This window comes from Gopherus evgoodei, chromosome 1 (assembly GCF_007399415.2).
Source record: "Gopherus evgoodei ecotype Sinaloan lineage chromosome 1, rGopEvg1_v1.p, whole genome shotgun sequence".
Classification (NCBI taxonomy): domain Eukaryota; kingdom Metazoa; phylum Chordata; order Testudines; family Testudinidae; genus Gopherus; species Gopherus evgoodei.
This window is the reverse complement of record NC_044322.1, coordinates 270,732,122-270,753,132: the sequence shown is the minus strand read 5'-3', so window position 1 is coordinate 270,753,132 and position 21,011 is coordinate 270,732,122. Positions and strand designations below refer to the sequence as shown.

General features: G+C 47.3%; 1 protein-coding gene and 2 non-coding genes across 3 annotated transcripts; all 3 read left to right on the top strand.

Annotated features, from left to right (window-relative positions):
- Positions 1 to 993: 993 nt before the first annotated feature.
- RPL3 (ribosomal protein L3) lies at positions 994 to 13,137 on the top strand. The gene is made up of 10 exons (XM_030546546.1): positions 994 to 1,097; positions 2,904 to 3,096; positions 3,808 to 3,976; positions 4,976 to 5,111; positions 6,542 to 6,728; positions 7,251 to 7,411; positions 9,726 to 9,827; positions 11,173 to 11,268; positions 11,917 to 12,036; positions 13,024 to 13,137. The coding sequence occupies exons 1-10, from the start codon at positions 1,095 to 1,097 to the stop codon at positions 13,066 to 13,068; spliced, it is 1,212 nt and encodes a 403-aa protein (XP_030402406.1). The 5' UTR covers positions 994 to 1,094; the 3' UTR covers positions 13,069 to 13,137.
- On the top strand, positions 6,897 to 6,989 carry LOC115644632. The gene has a single exon (XR_003998567.1). It is a non-coding gene; the product is annotated as a small nucleolar RNA U83B (small nucleolar RNA).
- Positions 12,379 to 12,469, top strand: LOC115644633. Its single transcript, XR_003998568.1, has one exon. It is a non-coding gene; the product is annotated as a small nucleolar RNA U83B (small nucleolar RNA).
- Positions 13,138 to 21,011: the final 7,874 nt, after the last annotated feature.

The following is a 21,011-nucleotide window of genomic DNA, read 5'->3' as shown; positions in this document are numbered from 1 at the left end:
AATCTTGATGGCTTAATTTGTACAAAGTAATATCTAATGAGACAAAACATTTCCGATGGCTCTGCTACCATCGCTCAGCTGTTATTTCAATATGGAATGGAGGGCCTAAAAATTAGGGCCTAAAGTAGGGCTTAAAAATAGGAGGGCCTAAGCTATAACCTTATTAGCCTATGGGTTAATCCAGCCCTGACAACAGCCTCCCGCCTCCCTCTGCACTGCCTGCCAGCAGCCCCCTTCCCTGCCCACTTGAGCCCTCCCTGCCCTGGAGCTGCCTGAGCATGCAGCCAGGGGAAGCACTGGCTGGCAGGGTAGCTTGTAGGGTGACCAGATATCCCGATTTTATAGGGATAGTCTGGATTTTTTGATCTTTTTCTTACATAGGCCCCTATTACCTCCCATCCCTGTCCTGATTTTTCACACTTGCTGGCTGGTCACCCTAGCAGCTCATGTTCCTTCCCAACTGGGGCATGTTCCATGCCTGCTGGGAGTCCCCCATCCCCTGCCCACAGTAACTGGACTTTTTGTGTCCGCTCAATACATCTCACACCAAAAACCAGACCTCTGGCAACCCTCTGTCCTGAGCCAGCCTGGCCTAGAGCTGCCTCAGCCAGAGGCACCATCCTCCCAGCCTGACTCAGCAGCCTCCTGTCACCCAGCCCCACCTGCCATGGAGACCTGGGGGCGAGGGGGGCCGGCTCTGGTCCCCTCAGGGGAGTTCAGTCAGGGCTGGTGAACAGCCTCCACCCCCTCACAGGAGCTGCTGTGACTTTAAGAGGTTCCCTCCCACCCTGAGCTTGGCTCCCGTTACCGCCCAGGTGTGTCCCCCCCTCGCCCTGAGTGACTTTCAGTGAGGTTCACAAGCCTATAGGCATTAAGCTTTCGCAATCTTAAGAAGTGTGGCCCTAACCATGAGCCATAGCTGCTCACCCACCGCAGTTCTACTGGGGGGAAGGGCGGGGATGATGTGTAAACGCGCATGCGCAACGGTGATCGTACGACGTTACGTAAGGCGACGTGAAAAAGGTTATAAATGGCGCGTGCGCGGCCTACCCACCCCTTTCTACTAGTTCGGTGCGGTGCGGCAGCCAGCAGGGATGGTAAGTGGCTTTGGAGCGGGTGCCGGGCCGCGTCTCGCCATCCCCGGACATCGCCGCCATCCCGGCCCCGGCCGCCCCCGCACCTGACCCCGATGCCAAGGGGGCCCTGCTGGAGGCAGCGCGGGGCCCATTTCGTGGGCTAGGGGGCGGGGGAGGGGAGACGAGGCTGGAGAGTGGCCCCCTCCCGGGCCGGAGGGACGCTCGCTGCCTGGACGCGCGGAGCTGGAGGGGGGGGGGAAGGGCTATGACGGCCCTGGGCTGAGGGCGCGGAACTGCAGAGCCCCGGGGTTAGAATCGCTTGTAGGCGGCTCTCCCATGTGTTAGGTGGGGTGGGGGAATGAGTCGGGGAGAGCCCGCCTGGCACCATAGGGCACCCGGGCTTTACAGAGCAGTCGCATGGGGGTCTCCCGCCTTCGCTTTACTTCCTGGGGCCTGATCTACGTCAGTAGCGAGGTGCTGCCTCCTGCGCCTTACTCCTCTTCAGGAGATCGGGGGGTACAGATGGGCTGCAGCCCAAAGCTTATTGATGGAGGCTTCAGCTGTAGTTGACTCACTTCCCTCACTCTTAAGTGAGGCTTTGCTCTGAAAAGGGACAGGCAGTGGCAGATCTGCCCCCTGTATATGCCCCCGTGATGCTGACTTTAGGACTAAAATGAGCTCTTGCTGACTTTAATTTTGCTATCCTGGGAAGGCGGGGCAGTTGCGTGTAAGGTGAAGTCTCGTCTAGCTTGTTTGTCACTAGTATTGCTAATGGAATTGCATTTGCAGGGCCAGATTTTCTCAGTGTAATAATGCCTAAAGCTGTTTTGAAGTGGGGATGGGGGAGTTTGTCCAGGTGTAAATGGCAACATTTGGTCTTGCAGAGCCTGTTATTGCTAGTGCATACAGGCAATTTGCAAGAAACTGGGGACAGCTTAATGAACTTTGAAAAGAACACACTCACAACTAATAAAATACTTTCTGCCCAATGTGACTGCTATAGCAGCTGCCACAAGATAAACTTAAAAGTTTATTAGAATTTAAGGGGGGTTGACTTCCAGAAAATGGAGGGCACTGTAGTTAAATGACATAGAACAAGTTAGCCCAGAATTGTCCATTAGCACTTATTGCACCTTCCTTAAGCATGTAGTATTTGCCACCATTCCAGTATGGATACTGGATGGACCATCAGCCTGAATTGGTCTGACAATTCTTAGGATCTTAAGTAACCCATTTTGGGATGAGTGTGCAGAGCTGGCAGTTAAGAAATCCTTGTTTTTGTAAGCTAATCACATTTCATCTAAAATAAGTGATTCCAATGAAGTTGGACCCCATGGAGCAAATTTTGTTATGTCACTTTTCAGAGTAGAATCACATTTTGCTATTAATTTCTGTAATCTGTAAAAATTCCCATGTGTCTCCATTCCTATGCACATGGGGTTGGGAGGAGGGTTTCTTGTGGAGAACTGCCCTGACAAAACACTTGTGGCATTTTTGCTTTCCTCTTAGTAAACATTTAACTAGAATGGCAGAACCTTATCCTTCAAAAAACCTTTATATTATGTCTTTAAGTTTTCCTTAGTCATGTGAACAAATCTGATTGACACATGTAAAGCCCTGATATATTCACCATTCTAAAATGGTAACACTCCAAACAGAAGAGCTGGTGGAGAGGAGAGGAACTTCTAGAAAGCAGGACATACTGGTATGGCTGTGTAATGGCCCCCTCTCAAAGAGAACAAGAGAGACAGCAACTAGTATGCCATTAAGGGCAAATTAATCACTCAGGCAATATGAGTGTTAAAAGTATGTCTCTTTTTTTTGTAGTCACACCGTAAGTTCTCAGCTCCAAGACATGGATCCCTTGGCTTTCTGCCCCGCAAACGCAGCCGTCGACATCGGGGCAAAGTGAAGAGTTTTCCCAAGGATGACCCCAGCAAACCCATCCACCTCACTGCCTTTCTTGGGTACAAGTCTGGCATGACCCACATTGTCCGGGAAGTGGACAGACCTGGATCTAGTATGTATTTCTCTGCTGCTCTTGTTATAGGCGGTCACTGTACAGCTTTTTTTCCCTACACTGAGGTAGTGGGAGTAGACAGTCAGGTTCACATGGGTACCTGGGTTTGATTCCCAGTCTGATTTCTGCCAAGTCCTTGATGTTCTTTTACACTGGGTCCTCGGCTGTTGTTTCCAGTCGCTAGTTATAAAAGCAAGCTCCCAATGACTAATGGTTATGTCCTCCTCACCAGTTCCATACTTTGTGCCTAGCTGGTGGTTGGTGTCTTATTTTTCTGTAACTGCTATTCTTGGGGTGTGTAGATGACTTGCCAATGAGCTTGCTGGAGTGGTAGAACTGTGTTGTAGCAGACTACTGATGATGATCCTTTCTCGACGGGCGGACATAAGGAAATCGCCTCCGGTGCTTTTTGCTGATTGTCGAGTCCTGAATGTAGTTCTGTTATCAGCTACCACCCAGCTCAGTTAGAATGGCTTCTCCATTTTACACCACAGGGCCAACCTTGGGTTTTAGAATAGCATCTAGGCACCATTATACCCTTGGGGTGCTTCATAGCTCAAGTGGCTAATCAGGGTCCCCTCACCCATGGAGCCCACTGACTAGCTGCGTAAAGACCTTTTAGGAGTCACTGGACCCTCCTGATACTTTGGGGGTGGTGGTGTTTCTTCTGCTGTGATGCTAACTGTCACAATGTGTTTTTGTCTTTCCTAGAGGTGAACAAGAAGGAAGTCGTAGAGGCAGTCACTGTGGTAGAGACTCCTCCCATGGTCATTGTGGGCATCGTGGGCTACGTGCAGACTCCCCGTGGCCTCCGCACCTTCAAGACCATCTTTGCTGAGCACATCAGTGATGAGTGCAAGAGACGCTTCTACAAGAACTGGTAAAACACATGGAGCGAGGGACCTCTTTTAATCTAGCCTCCAGATCCTGTTTCTTGCATTGCTGGCTCTTTTGAATGAGCGTAGTGGTATTGTAGTTTTTAGTCTGAACTGTTCATTTCAGGGCTCCGACATCACAGCTAGTGATTGGCCCTTGGAGATCTAGGTGCTAGGCTGAAGTTCTCATCACATAATAGTATACAACAGCAACTAGCTGGAATAGTGATTGCTTAATGCTTGTCAAGTGCTGTTTATAGTGGGGCTTGGAGATCAAGTTAACTGTCTGTGTGAATGCACTGTACATGGTTTTCCTCTATGGATGGACATAAGGAAATTGCCTCTGGTGCTTGTTGCTGATTGTTGTCTTGAGCATAATCCTTTTTTCTCAGGGAAGCAGTGAAGATTTTTTTCTCTTATCACTCTTCCGTGCATTGCTGTCATGCTTTCATGTAAGGTCACTCTGACAATGAGGCTCTAGTGGGTTGTCAGGTTCTCCTTTTCTTATGGGATTAGGAGGGATTTCTCCTAGATGCTTTTCATGAAGTTCCCACGCTACCAGGATAAAGAGGTCCCCAAATGAATGCATGAATGGTGTTTTGGATATTACGGTTGATGTAAGAGGACATCAGTGCAAGTCAGGGTTGAAAGATGTAGGACTTTGTAGACTTTGAAGCAAGGCAAGAGCATTCACAGCAGTATTTTAAGGCAACAGATAATCAGCTGATAGGCACTGTATTGTTGCAGAGCACTGCTCTGATATTTTGAGTGTTTTATACTGTTTATTAATATGCTTTGGATGAATTCATGGCAGCTCCGCTCAGCTCTGGCAACCCAGCCTCTGTCTGATGAGCTCCAGGCTCCGCTTGCTGGTGGAAAAGATTCCTTAGAAGCTGGCAATGAGCCGAAACCAACTCGGGTGGCAGCTCCTTCCGCTCACTCCCCTTTCCTTGGGGGACTGATGAAGGGCTAAGCCTTACCCTCTGTGTACTCTGCTCCTGAAGGCACAAGTCCAAGAAGAAGGCCTTCACCAAGTATTGCAAGAAGTGGCAGGATGAGGAGGGCAAAAAGCAGCTAGAGAAGGATTTCAATAGCATGAAGAAGTACTGCCAGGTTATCCGGGTCATAGCTCACACTCAGGTGAGTGTTCTGTCTACTTCATAAAGAGGGCTCAGACTTGGGGGTACAGAGAATCCTCAGGGGCTAGGGCTGTCCTGCCATTGGCCACAAACTCACTCCATTGCTGCTCTCAGATTCCTTGTCCCCCCAAATCTGGTGCTCAATGTTAATATCTAATATTCATAGAGGCAGTGTGGTCTACTGGATTGCTCACTGGACTGGGACTCCAAAGACCTGAGTTCTGTTCCCAGCTCAGTTACTGGTCTGCTTAGTGAACTTGGGCAAGTCACTTCCCCTCGGTTTCACATCTGTACATGGGGCTAATGGTACGGAGTTCCATTGGAAAGCATTTTGTTTTATACTGATTAAAAGCACAGTATAAAAGCTGGGTATAGTATTATGCTTGACTTCAAAGTCTTATGCAGACAACTAACAAATCCTTGCTATATCCCTCAGAGGTAAGGCCCCCTCCCCATTTTACAGGTGTGAAAACCTGGTGCTTGTGTGTGTGTGTGTGTGTGTGTGTGTGTCTCAGAGCTGGCATTGGAACTTAAGTTCTTGGGCTCCATCCTGTGCTTAGACCACCTCCTCTCTTTCCGATTATAGTTACAGCTAGAAATAGGATTGAATGTTTTAGCCTCCGTCCTAGGATCCTCCGGCCCCCATGGAAATCTCCTTTACTTCACTTGGTTTTAAAAAATGGATGGCTGCTATAGCTTCAGACCAAGGATGTGTGGGCAGTGCTTTCCTGTGGAGACCATGCGTGGCTTTTATTAATCAGCCAGATTAATCAGATCATTGCTAAGCAGGGTGAAGCTCTTCCCTCCATCTCATCCCTGCGTGAGTGCCAAATATTTACAGACTGAGGAATGTAACAGGATCTCCTGTGTGGCAATAAGTGGAGTAAGCTGCCTGATCACAAGACTTTAATATATTAGAGATGGCTTCTTGTGGCAAGCAGCAAAGGGGGAGGTGCACCTGCTGTCAGCATTTTAATGTCTGTCCCCCTTTTCCCAAATATAGTATAGAACACTGGGTGTGTTATGTGACCTTACTTAAGCCTCTGGGACTGGGTAACAGCCTTATCTTCAGTCCTTTTTTAAGATCCTTGGCCTGGCGACCAGCTGTAAGGGTGGTGTGAGGTGGTGTGAACAGAAGTTGGTTCAATCAAAGATATTACCTAACCCACCTTGTCTCTCTACTGCTTTTCTCATTCCCTTTGGTGATCTGGCTGCCAGAAACTTAGGCCTGTCTGTGCCATTGTACAGCCTTGATAACTCTTGCCCTTAACCCCAGAGCTTCAGTGTTCCAAGCATTGTGTATATTGTGACTGGGATACAGCAGAGGTGGAAAAATCCATCAGACTCAGGATGTGAATCTCAGAGATTGCACTAGAGAGCTCAGCGCTTTGTCTGGGTTATAACAGAGCTAATTTTAGGTCTGTCTTCCAGATGCGTTTGCTTCCGCTGCGGCAGAAGAAGTCTCACCTGATGGAGATCCAAGTGAATGGTGGCACCATCGCTGAGAAAGTGGACTGGGCCCGGGAGAAGCTGGAACAGCAGGTGCCTGTGTCAACTGTCTTTGGCCAAGATGAGATGATTGACGTAATTGGAGTCACCAAGGGCAAGGGATACAAAGGTAGATGTCATGGCTGCCTCCCTCTTGTTTCTCCAAGGCTTCAGTCTGACCAGAACCCACAGTTTAGAGAAGAGTTGTTTGTAATCCACCGCCACTCTTGCCCTGGTACATAGGGCATGGATCAGAGGGGGTGGGGTATCTTCAGTTTTGCTCTCACATCAGAAATGGACTGTTCAATGATGAGGCCATGGAATACGTGCTGGGCACAGCATCCGACATCCATGAGGAATCATTCCATGCTGCCTTCCTTCTGAGAACAGCACCCAGGGAATAGTTCGGGAAAACATGGGCAGCTGTGGGTGGGTCTTCGGCAGAGAGTCGTTATTCACAACACCCATATCTAATCATTACACTGATCCAAATTTCTGTTGGTGTTGCACTGGATACACATTCTCCTTATGCAACAGCCACAAACAGTGTGCATAGTGTTGTCCCAAGCTAATTATAAACACCTCTGTAATGAAGACATATGCCGCAGCTGACAGTCCTACAATGCTGTAATGTTTTGTTTTCTTGTTTCAGGTGTCACCAGCCGCTGGCATACCAAAAAGCTGCCCCGCAAGACCCACAGGGGTCTGCGGAAAGTAGCCTGCATTGGCGCTTGGCATCCTGCTCGCGTGGCTTTCTCTGTGGCCCGAGCTGGTCAGAAAGGATACCACCATCGCACAGAAATTAACAAGAAGGTAAGAGTCTGAGATGTGTATTGAAGTGTCCTGGACAAACTAGAGTCCTGGTTCCCCTCGGTGGATAGTAAAGGTCACTGCAGAATTACCAAGCACACTGAAGGTTCCAGACTCCAGTTCAGGTTTTATTTGTTTGACTAGAGTTGGCGGCCAGCAACCTTGCAAAGTAATTCAGCTTCCCCAGCTTACTACTACTTGCCAATACTGCAACTTGTCCGCATGTATAGATACTTAATGAAATGGCTGGATCTGCACCCTTCCAAGTTCGGCAGGACAGAAGGGCAGAAAGAGCCAGAGGTACTCGTATTTTTTAAAGATGAGCGTTCTCTATAAGACTCCTGTAATCAACCTGAAAGCTGAATGTATAGTGGTCTACAGTGAGCTCAGGCTGTGCCTAGGACCAGCACTTAAGCTGCTTAGTTGTATTTTATATTTAGGGCCCTACCAAATTCGTGGCTGTGAAAAATGTGTCTCAGACAGTGAAATCTGGTCTCTCCCATGAAATCTCGCTATTGTAGGGGGGTTGTGATATTGCCACCCTTTGTGCGCTGCCTTCAGAGCTTGGTGGCCAGAGAGCAGTGGTGCTTCCAGCCATCCAGCTCTGAAGACAGCATCGCCATCAGTGGCAACACAGTAAGGGTGGCATGATGGGGAGAGGGGGGAATATCAGATTTTTGCAGGGGAGCAGGGATGACCTTATGAGTGGGTGACCTGGGTGACTGCCCAGGGCACAGTGGTCAGGGGGGCGGGGGCACTGTGGTCACCCCACCCCCACCTCCATACAGACACAGGCAGCCCAAGTTCCCTTTAACTGCTGAGTGCTGAGGAGAGGTAGGGTTGGGGGCACACCAACTGGGGGGCTCCTACCATGTGCTAGACTCCAGCTGCTAGTCCTGACGATGCTATGGAGGGATGGGACTTCCTCTTCTCCTGCATGGGCTGCTCCTAGGGGGCAGGTCAGATCCACTTCCACTGCCAGCACAGAAGTATATGTAGCACTATCATACCATGCCATTCTTCTGCACTGCTGCTGGCAGTGGCATTGCCTTCAGAGCTGGGTTCCCATCCAGCATCCACCACTCTCCAGGTGCCCAGCTCTGAAGGCAGCACTGCCTCCAGCAGCAGCACAGAAGTAAGGGTGGCAGTGCTGCCTGACTAAGGCAGGCTAGTTCCTACCTGTTGTGATACTGTGCTGTGCCCTAGAAGTGGCCAGCAGCAGGTCTGGCTCCTAAGCAGGGGACCCGAGTGCTGTCTGAGCACCAGTTCCACACTCCCGTTGGCAGGGAAATGGGGATGGGGGCTGTGGCGCAGAGCTGCTTGTGTGCCTCTGCCTAGGAGCCGGACCTGCTGCTGGCCGCTTCCGGAGCACAGCCCGGTCCACAGTGCCAGGACAGGCAGGAAGCCTGTCTTAGTACCCCTGCTGCACCACTGCCTGGGAGCTGCTCATGGTAAGCCCCCACCCCAATACCCTGCCCCAACCCCTTCATCCCCAGCCCAACCCCAGAACCTGCACCCTCAACCTAAGCCCTAACCCCCTCCTGCACCCCATGCCCTGCCCCAACCCAGAGCTCCCTTCCACACCCTGAACCACTCATTCCTAGCCCCACCCCGCAACCCTCACCCTTGCACCGCAACCCTCTGCCTGAGCCCCTCCCACACCTCAAACCTCTCATCCCCAGCTCCATTGGGTCGTGGGCATTAAAAATTTTCTTGAACTGGATCGCCAGAAAAAAAAGTTTGAAAACCACTGGTCTACACAGCAATGAAGCAGCCCCACAGCCTGAGTCCCCATGGGCTGGCATGGGCCAGGTTTGGGTTTTCTTTCCTATGTAGACATACCCTTAAACTTTTTTCTTTCCCCATCCATAAAAATGGGGACAAAGCTACTTTAACCCATTCACGTAAAACATGCTGTGGTACTGTCAAAGCAGTAAGTATTGCTGCAGTTAGTAAAGTTGAAATCAGGAAATTCAGCATAATTGAAATTAAGGCTTTTTTTAATGTAACAGGTAAGTGGCCAAGAACATCTGTGTACACACGTTCTCAGAAAGTTAAAATACTTTTGATTTTATTCATAGGATGCCCTGGTGACAAGTGGAAATGCAATGACAGAGGCATTGGCTTCATGGTAGAGACAATGTTTGAGGCTCTTAATTACTGTACCTAAACACTAGCTACATTTGTTTTCTACATTTCTCTGTGCTCAGCAAACTTGGTATGGGTTTGAACTACTGTTTCTGGATTCAGTTTTCTGCCTCTGTCAAACCATTTCTCCCAGCACATGTGAAATAGCATTGTCCTTTTGTCATTGTAGGTCTACAAGATTGGCCAAGGTTACCAAGTCAAGGATGGAAAGCTGATCAAAAACAATGCATCAACTGACTACGATCTCTCGGACAAGAGCATTAACCCTCTGGTGAGTGGCTTTCCGGCTGTTAAAGGTTTGCTGTGTGGGAAGGATATGGTAATTCAGTCTTGGATTGTGATCTCATAAACCAAACAGCTTATTCTAGTCTACTCAATAAGGAAAGCCCAGGGTACTGCAGGGAATGATATTGATTCCTTAGGTTGCATTCTTCTCTATCAATATTGAACAAGTGTAGCAGTGTAGTACTGTGGATTGCTGAACTGTATTGGTTGCAACTTAAGAGAACGCTGTCAACTTAAAAATTACACTTCATGTCTGAGGTTTTTTACCTATGATTGTTACTTGTAACTTACACCACAAGGATTGGAGGGAAGACTCAAGCAGGGGTAGGACCAGACTATTTTAATGAACTAGTTGTTTCTAGGTTTCAAGTTTGTGTCCCTTTACCATGGTCCTTATCACTCTTGAGCATTAGAATCCCCAGGGAACTTTTTGCAAAAATTAGGCTCCTGTGTTTTCAACTTGGATAATTCTGTCAGTCTAAAATTCTCTGCTGTTTTCAGCTGGAGAAGCTTTCAGTTTCATTTCCATGACAGTGTGCTCTTGCTGTGGATCATTAAATGGTTGCCTTTCAGTAGTGTGTAACTAGAATGCCCTCATAGAGGCCTCAAACACTGAGTTTTTAGCCAAAGAATTGAAAGAAATGTTAGCCTCTTTAAGCCTGGTTTTTTTATTTTTTTTTAGTTTTTAGCTGAAGAGAGAATAAGTGGTAGCTGGGAGGTGGCATTTAGGGCGAAGTGGCTTGCCAGGTTGTAGCTCTGGAAAGTCCTTAGATAGGAGGCTGAGTGGTGAAGCATTTGAGTCATGCTGTCTGCCTTGGGGGATGAGCCATCATGTGCCAGCTCTGTGCAGTGGAAGAGCAATATGCAGCCAGGCTGGACAAGTGGAGAGGTGGGGGCGGGAAGAGCTAACAAAAGTAGCTTGTGGCTTGCTGGGAAAGCATAATCCCTGTGTTAGAGCCTATGATGTAGCAAGGTGAAAGGACTAAAAGCTCCAGAGGCTGCTCTAGTATATGCTGTGCTGCCACACCTCTCTGTGGAGCCATCCAACAACACAACATAACTGCAGTTCTGGCCACACCTCTTACTTACCTCCTCTGGTCTGCCCTTCATGTCAGGCTGCACAGGGCTGTTGTACCTATGCTTCCAGGGACTCTCCCTTACCTTGGGGGTTTCCCTGGTAGGGAGGTCTGCTGGCCGTGACTTCTTTACAGCCAGCATGTGTGTTGTGCAGGAACCCTGGCACCAGCAAAATCAGAGGCACTGTTTCGTTTAGGCCAGTACTTGCTAGTTCTGCATGGTACAGTGTGCTTAACTATTCTCTCTCTTCTCAGGGCGGTTTTGTCCACTATGGTGAAGTGACCAATGACTTTATCATGTTGAAAGGCTGTGTGGTTGGGACCAAGAAGAGAGTCCTAACTCTGCGCAAGGTGAGCAATGCAAGAATATTGGTTCTGCCAGTCTGTGGGAGGGAGCCAGGATTCTGTTCTGCCTTGCTTCACACTTCAAATTAGAGTCCCTTAACCCCAAGAACATTGTCGTCTTTGATAAGGAGGGTGGGGGTGTTTCCATAGCAAGCTTGAAGAGAAAGTTCTGCTCTAACACAGGAGCGCACGCTGCCTAATGCTAGTGAAATGCTCTTCAGAAACATTTAACAGTCCTGGGCACTGGACTCGGTGGGCTATTGGTCTCTTCAGAATGCTACGTCCTGTTTGGTTGTTCATGAAGGACCCCATTGGGTTTGAGAACTCTTATGGCTCATGAAGCTTCTCTTGTACAATAGCTTAGCTTTTCCTTCTGCCTCTTAATGCTAACCTGTGGTGCCCACTCCATCCCCCTGTGCTCCTCCCTTGGCTGATGTGATAACTGAGTGACTTGCTGATGCTGCTGTTAGAGCAGCTGGTGTGTTACCAGGCTCTTCAGCTCCCTGTTATGATGGTGGTTTGGAATCATGTATGTTGCCCATAGAAATTTAATTTGAAAATATTCAGTTATGACACATTCTAGCAGGGGATGCAGGTCCTGTGCCTAAAATTGGTGACCGGGCTGCCACTTTCTAACATGTCTCTTCCCCACAGTCCCTGCTTGTGCAGACAAAGCGTAGGGCCCTGGAGAAGATTGACTTGAAGTTTATTGACACAACTTCCAAGTTTGGTCATGGCCGCTTCCAGACTGTGGAGGAGAAGAAGGCTTTCATGGTAAGGACATTGATATCCTGGAGCTCAGCTTTGTATTGTATTGTCTGGCTGCACAAGCATACATCTATGCAGACTTGTACAGAGGTGGGTGCCAATGCAGTGTGTTTCCACAGTGAAAACTGCAGTTAACTCAGCCATTGGGTCACTGGCACACGTGTATTCATGAGGCACAGCACAGCACGGGTTTGTTCCAAGGCTGTGTAACTGTCCAGATGAAGTTTGGAATCCTATGGGAGGTTCATTTTTTTTAAAGACTCGTGATTGTGAACTCATTTAATCTACTGAGCCCTTCTTACCTAGAGCTGGGTGGGGCTTGGATGCTGCCCCCACCCCAGTATATGGGCTGTTCAGTGATGAGGCCATGGAACTAGCACTGTACAGTGTCCGACAGGCATGAGGAGACATTCCGTGCTGCCTTCCTTTTGAGAACCACTCTGGGGAACAGTGCTTAGGCAGTCATGTGGGCTGTCTCTGCCCATGGCACATTGAGTATCTGATCTGTCCTTGGTGAGAAGCAGCAGATCTCCGGTCCCTTCTTGAACCTTGAAAGTTTTGAATGTGGCAAAAACTGGTTTTGCATAAGATTTCCTCCACCATTTCACACTGCATGCTTTCAAGAGGTGGAGCTCTTTATAAGCTGTTCAGTGCTTCTCAGAAAGAGGAGGCAGTGATGATGGCTCTAAAGTTAGCTTTGCCACTAGGTGGTGCCAGATGTTTTATTGAAATTGTTAATTTGAGATGGTGCATAGCAGTGTAGCTTCACCAGCCTCCATTTCTGCTGCTTGCTTCAAGTTCAGCCACACACTTAAGCTAAGATCTACACCACAAGTAGGCCTTTGATCATTGTCTTTATTGATGGTTCAAAGCAAAAGTAACCTTCCACAATGAGGTATTGAGGACGGTAGGGTCTCCAACATTGGGGAGATGGTCAGTTCTGCTAGCTAACTGCTTGTTTGGGGTTTTTTTTTTTTTTTTTTTTTTTTGCAGGGACCACTCAAGAAAGATCGTATCGCTAAAGAGGAGACTGCTTAACATCTGGAACAGTCCTCTGCAGCTCTGGTCTGCCTCAGACAAATAAAACTACAGATATTTTCAAAAATACCAACCCTCTTGCTTTATGAATGTCTGGGTAAAATCTGAGATTGCTTTTGCTGTGGGTCTTACCATATTTAGCTTTAGTTGGGTTACCATGGTAACTTGAGGCTTCATGTCCTGCCTTCTGGCACCATACTTTCTCTGCAAGAGGGTGTCTGCAGCACAGTGAAAATTCCCTCACCACACTGACCACCTCTCCCCCACAAATCCCTTTTTGAGGTTGTGAACAGGGAGTGGGGATACCAAAACCACACCCACTTATGCTCCAGGATGTAAGTCATCCTCTTAGGAGGAAATTTCCCCTACAGGGCATGTTATTCCATGATAGCCCACTTCTGGATTTCTGCACCTGGAATTGGCCTTTGCTGGGGACAAGAAACTGGACTAATGTTACCCTGTTGTAATCTGCTATGGCAACTCTTGCAAACATAGTGCTTGGAGAAAGTACCAAGGAGACAGTCCCTGGAGTTCAGAGTCCTCTCTCCATAGAGTGCTCTGCTTCCCTCATGCCCTGCCCCCTCCACCAGGTGCCTTATGCCTGCCCTGGAAGGATCATCTCTAGTAAGTTTAGTCTCCATGGCACTTAGGCCTCTCAGACTGCTAAGAGGTGCATAAAGCCAGGTGGAAGGCTGCCCAAAGTATTCTGATTCCCCAGCAGTAATGCGTGTGAGGGGAGAAGCAGAACAGGCTTTTCCCTACCATGGCTGTTCTCTGGAACAACCAGTGGGGAAGGGGCTGGGAATACAATCTGAGGGAACCGTGCTCCCCTGCATCCTAGAACAGGAAGGGGAGATGCAAAGCTTCCTTGAATTGCAGATTCTTTGAGTGCTGGCTCTTGCTGATTCCTTGCTAGGTGTGTGCACCACATGCAGTTGCCAGAGATTTTCCCCACAGTGCTATCCATAGGGCTGGTCCTAGTATTCCCTGGAGCCCTGCGCACATGCTCTGGTATAAGGGGTGCTGCCAGCTCCACACCCTCTTACCACCTGTGAAGGTTGCTTGTAACAACCGTGCTCTTGCATGGCTTTCCTAACTGGTCTGGACTCTAATCCCAAAGAATCTTGTCCCAGATAACCACCTGCATCTGAGCTTGTTCCAAGCAGGCAAAGGTTCTGCCTCTGACCGTGGTGACCCATGGCTGTATAGAGCACAAGTTTGAGCTGCGTTCCTCATGCAGTTACCGATCCTGGATATTTCCAGGGTCATGACATGGTCATCAATTTATACCTTTGTGCCCCACTACACTATCACTCAATAGGTCTGTGACTATGCCAGTTTTGGTAGAGCTGTGTTGCAATCAGCATGTCTGTGACAGGCCACCTCTGGGGATGCTGCTTATCACCTAGTATGGAATGGACATGAGCAAGCACTCAAAGAAAAAGTGGTTACTGACCTTTGGTAACTGTTGCTCTTTGAGACGTGTTGCTCATATCCATTTCATGATCTGCCCTCTTACCTGTCTGTCAGAGTTACCCGCAAGAAGGTTGTGGAGTCAGCAATGCCCCTTATACTGGCACGTGTGAAAGGCTCCAGGGGATGCTAGGGCCAGGCCTACAGATACCACTAGGGGAAAAATCTCTGGCAATTGCATGTGACATACACACACCTAGCATAGAATGGACATAAGCATCACATCTCAAAGAACACAGTTACAAAGGTAAGTAACCATTTGTAAAATTTTTTTGGTAACTTCCAGGTTTAGACTCTAAAATGAGTTGGAAACCTCTATACTTAGTGTCTGGACTGGAGAGTGCCTTGAGTTTCAATGGCAACAGCTGATGTTACTAACACCCAAGTGGCAGCAAGAATTGTCCTGCATATTCTGTTCCAATGTGATGTATACCATGTGCCAGCAGTGCCCCTCTGCCATGTACACTGGCCAAACCGAACAGTCTCCACGCAAAAGAATAAATGGACACAAATCAGATGTGAAGAATTGTAACATTCAAAAACCAGTCAGAGAACACTTCAACCTCCCTGGTCACTCAATTACAGACCTAAAAGTCTCAATATTCCTACAAAAAAACTTCAAAAACAGACTCCAATGAGGAACTGCAGAATTGGAATTAATCTCTAAACTTGGCACTATTAAATTAGGCTTGAATAAAGATTGGGAGTGGATGGGTCATTACACAAAGTAAAACTATTTCCTTATGTTAATTTTTCCCCCCTGCTGTTACTCGCACCGTGTCAACTGTTGGAAATGGGCCATCCTGATTATTACTACAAAATTTTTTCTCCTGATAGCCCACTGTAACTAATTAGTCTCGTTACAGTTGGTATGGCAACATTCATTTGTGTGTGTGTGTGTGTCTTCCACTGCATGTATCCGATGAAGTGGGTTCTGGCCCACGAAAGCTTATGCCCAAATAAATTAATCTCTAAGGTAGCAAAGAATCCTGTGGCACCTTATAGACTAACAGACGTTTTGGAGCATGAGCTTTCATGGGTGAATACCCACTTTGTCAGATGCATGTAGTGGAAATTTCCAGGGGCAAGTATATATATGCAAGCAAGCTAGAGATAACGAAGTTAGTTCAGTCAGGGAGGATGAGGTATTAGTTGAGGTGTGAAAACCAAGGGAGGAGAAACTGGTTTTGTAGTTGGCAAGCCATTCACAGTCTTTGTTTAATCCTAAGCTGATGGTGTCAGATTTGCAGATGAACTGAAGCTCAGCAGTTTCTCTTTGAAGTCTGGCCCTGAAGTTTTTTTTGCTGCAGGATGGCCACCTTAAAATCTGCTCTAGTGTGGCCAGGGAGGTTGAAGTGTTCTACAGGTTTTTGTAGATTGCCATTCCTAATATCTGATTTGTGTCCATTTATCCTTTTCCGTAGAGACTGTCCAGTTTGGCCGATGTACATAGAGGGGCATTGCTGGCATATGATGGTGTATATTATATTGGTGGACGTGCAGGTGAATGAACTGGTGATGGTGTGGCTGATCTGGTTAGGTCCTGTGATGGTGTCGATACGTGGGCAGAGTTGGTATCTGTTTGTTCCATGGATTGGTTCCTGAGCTAGAGTTACTATGGTGTGGTGTGCAGTTACGGGTGAGAATGTTTCAGGTTGGCAGGTTGTCTGTGGGCAAGGACTGACCTGCCACCCAAGGCCTGTGAAAGTGTGGGATCATTGTCCAGGATGGGTTGTAGATCCCTGATGATGCATTGGAGGGGTTTTAGCTGGGGACTGTATGTGATGGCCAGTGGAGTCCTGTTGGTTTCTTTCTTGGGTTTGTCTTGCAGTAGGAGGCTTCTGGGTATACGTCTGGCTCTGTTGATCTGTTTCCTTATTTCCTCGTGCGGGTATTGTAGTTTTGAGAATGCTTGGTGGGGATTTTGTAGGTGTTGGTCTCTGTCTGAGGGGTTAGAGCAGATGCGGTTGTACCTCAGTGCTTGGCTATAGACAATGGATCATGTGATGTGCCCGGGATGGAAGCTGGAGGCATGAAGGTAGGCACCAATGTAATATACGCCATCATATGCCAGCAATGCCCCTCTATGTACATCGGCCAAACTGGACAGTCTCTACGGAAAAGGATAAATGGACACAAATCAGATGTTAAGAATGGCAATATACAAAAACCTGTAGGAGAACACTTCAACCTCCCTGGCCACACTATAGATCTTAAGGCGGCCATCCTGCAGCAAAAAAACTTCAGGACCAGACTTCAAAGAGAAACTGCTGAGCTTCAGTTCATCTGCAAATTTGACACCATCAGCTCAGGATTAAACAAAGACTGTGAATGGCTTGCCAACTACAAAACCAGTTTCTCCTCCCTTGGTTTTCACACCTCAACTACTAGAACAGGGCCTCATCCTCCCTGACTGAACTAACTTCGTTATCTCTAGCTTGCTTGCATACATATACCTGCCCCTGGAAATTTCCACTACATGCATCTGACGAAGTGGGTATTCACCCACAAAAGCTCATGCTCCAAAATGTCTGTTAGTCTATAAGGTGCTACAGGATTCTTTGCTGCTTTTACAGATCCAGACTAACACGGCTACCCCTCTGAGACTTGACAGTCTATAAGGTGCCACAAGTACTCCTCATTCTTTTTGCTGATACAGACTAACACGGCTACCACTCTGAAACCTGTTCCGAGGTGTTAATTATGGCACTGGCTGTTACCAAAGGAGCAGTAGGGAGGTTGGCATGACACATTCATATGTATGACAGTTTAATTTTCCTGAATCCTCTGACCCATCCTTGCTTAAAGGCTTTTCTTCCAGACAGCCTGATGTCACAGAAATAGCTTGAGAGAGAGATGTCACTTCCATGTTAGTTTGACTTCCTGGTAAAGGGGTGGGGGGGAGGAGAGAGAGATACTGAGCTTTGGATCATTATTCTGACCCTCTGCTATGTAAGAATCAAGTGGTATTAGTGTGCCACTGAAAATAACTCTTCTGCTCTTGCAGCAAAGAATCCTGTGGCACCTTATAGACTAACAGACGTTTTGGAGCATGAGCTTTCGTGGGTGAATACCCACTTGCTCAGATGCATGTAATGGAAATTTCCAGGGGCAGGTATATATATGCTAGCAAGCTAGAGATAACGAGGTCAGTTCAATCAGGGAGGACGAGGCCCTGTTCTAGCAGTTGAGGTGTGAAAACCAAGAGAGGAGAAACTAGTTCTGTAATTGGCAAGCCATTCACAGTCTTTGTTCAGTCCTGAGCTGATGGTGTCAAATTTGCAGATGAACTGAAGCTCAGCAGTTTCTCTTTGAAGTCTGGTCCTGAAGTTTTTTTGCTGCAGGATGGCCACCTTAAGGTCTGCTATAGTGGCCAAACTGGACAGTCTCTACGGAAAAGGATAAATGGACACAAATCAGATATTAGGAATGGCAATATACAAAAACCTGTAGGAGAACACTTCAACCTCCCTGGCCACACTATAGCAGACCTTAAGGTGGCCATCCTGCAGCAAAAAAACTTCAGGACCAGACTTCAAAGAGAAACTGCTGAGTTTCAGTTCATCTGCAAATTTGACACCATCAGCTCAGGATTGAACAAAGACTGAATGGCTTGCCAACTACAAAACCAGTTTCTCCTCCCTTGGTTTTCACACCTCAACTACTAGAACAGGGCCTCATCCTCCCTGATTGAACTGACCTCGTTATCTCTAGCTTGCTTGCATATATATACCTGCCCCTGGACATTTCCACTACATGCATCTGAGGAAGTGGGTATTCACCCACGAAAGCTCATGTTTCAAAACGTCTGTTAGTCTATAAGGTGCCACAGGATTCTTTGCTGCTTTTACAGATCCAGACTAACACGGCTACCCCTCTGATACTCTTCTGCTCTTGGATAGGCAGACTGTTCTATTGAGTTCCAGACTGTGAACACCCCACACCCTTCTTTTGTTTTTTTGTTTTTTGTTTTTTTTTAAAGTCAGGTAAAAGTGCCATGACTGATTGAGGGCACTTGAAACAAATCCAGATTTGTCACCTGCTGATGGCATCAATATGTGTATTGCACCTAAAAGAAGTACTGTGTTTATGGGCACTCTAGTGACACTGGCTAGGAAAGCACTGGAGCTTGCAGTGATGGGGGTCATACACGTGCTGAGATTATCTATTCTCATGCTTCAGAGCATAAACTGATCACTGTCAAAGGTGAGGAAGAAATTTTCCTGCCTGCCTGTAGCCCATATAGAGGAAATAATAGGTTACTACTTCCTTTGAAGCATCCAGCAATGGCCACAACTGAAGGTACTGCATTAGATGGAGCCACTGGCTTAATCCTATATTCAATGAGACTAATAACTGCTATTGGTAGCCTTGATGTAGCAACTGTTTCTATTAAAATGAAAAGAGCATGAAAGGGAGAGACTTGGGACCCTGTTTGGCTAAAATCTTGCCATGGCTCAGGTAAGATGACCAGCAAAGGCAGAATAAAATGGGTTTTTCCTTCTTTAAAAGAAAGACCTGCAAGGGTGTTACAAAATTCTATTTCAGGCCTTGGTGACTGGAAATTAAATTAAATTGATGTCACCAAGGGTCAAGCGAAAGCTGAGCAATTGAGGGAGAAGGGCTTTTCTGTCCAAATTCTTAATTTCATTGACTAAAACGGTCTCTAGAGAATGTCTGTTAAAGATTCAGCACCCACATTGGTATATATGGGGTCAGAGGCCATTATATACACTGCTACCTTGATATAACGGCGCCCGATATAACACGAATTTGGATGTAAAGCAGTGCTCTGGGGGGGCGGGGCTGCACACTCCAGTGGATCAAAGCAAGTTCAATATAACATGGTTTCACCTATAACATGGTAAGATTTTTTTGGCTCCTAAGGACAGCATTATATCAAGGTAGAGGTGTATTTGTGAGACCTCAGTTCTAGCAAAATCAGGGAAGACCAGAGTTGACATCAAATTCCTGATATTTTTTTCCTATGGTGGTTTAAAATTTTTTTTATATATATTATATAATATATATATATAATATTTTTCAGGCTTTCCTCTTAACCAAAAAGCCCAAGTGCAATTTTTAAGCATATTCCTCAAACTGCACTGTAAGGACAAAAGTGTAATGGACAGATGTGCCACAAGATGGTGCTCTTCCTTCTGGAGCCGAATACAGTAATTATGCCTGTCATGATGGCACTTGTTAGAGGAATTTGACAGTAGGAGAGGCTGTGATGTGTTGAATGCTCAGTTTGGGTGCATGGGTTCCTTACTATAGCCTGAAGCAATGGGGAATCACAGCTGAGAAAAAGCAGGCTGAGGGTTCACTTTAACCTCTGTGGCTATTTCTCTGCCTGTAAAATGGGGAGAAGATATTTCCTGGTCTGTCATGCTTTAAAGCTGTCTGGATGCTCACACGGAAGGCGCCTTGGAAGTGCAGGGTAAGCTATACAGTGAGAAGTTTGCTGAGGCAAACTAGAATGTGCTATTTGAGAATTAAGTGGGCCAGCAGGCAGTCTGCACTCTCAGTGCTCGGGCTTGTCTAGCAGAGCACGCTCCCCAAGCTCTTCCTTGTCCTACAGTAAAATCTGCATCCTGTGTTTAGAACACAGTCTCCATAGCAACAGGCCACAATCAATTGAGGTCACAGATCAGGGTTTCTCTGGGCTCAGACTGGAGGAGACTTGGCTGTGAGGACAATACATGGTTTCTAAAACCTAAAGCTTGGAGAACTGACAAGCAGGGCAGAAACCGGGTGGGGGTGTGTGTGTGTTGCAATGTGCTGTTCTTATGTTAAATGTTCTGTTGCGCAAGTCCCTCTTAAAAGAAATGAACACTTGGCCCTTCTGAGGCTCTCCTAGTACCTTACCCACATTGATTAAACCTCTGTCCCCTGTGAAACAGGCAGAGGTTATCTACATTTAATATAAAGGAGCTGAGGCAGAGCTTCCCTCTACATAAAAGACTGGCAAAGGACCTGACAATCTGGTAACGCCAGGAATACAGCCTGGTCTCCTAACTGCCAGCCCTTTCTGTCAGTCACTGGACGGTGCTGCCATCTGGTCTGAGGGCTGTGGGAATCCAGACCCTGGGGCGCAAGGCCTGGAATTCACACTTCCGCTCTGAGGCTGGTGGAGCCCACAGTCCCAGGACACAAGTATTGGAATCCATGCTGCTCGCCTGTAGGCATAGCAGGAATCGCAGTGCAGAGCATTTCAGGCTGCTCCAGGAAGGGGCTACGAGTGCATTTTTATCGTCTTGCTGAGGCACATCTGGGCAGGAGCTGCCTGTTTCCAAGCTCTTCCCCTTCTTCGAGATGAATCAAAAAGCAGCTGCAAATCTCTAATGAAGACTTTAAAAACATCTGAGGATGCCTCAGGGGTGAGAAGGGGTTCAGGTTTGAGGTCTTGGCTCCTACAATTAGCTTCACAAGTGGCCTAACTGATCTTGCATTTCACCCAGGTCTCTGCC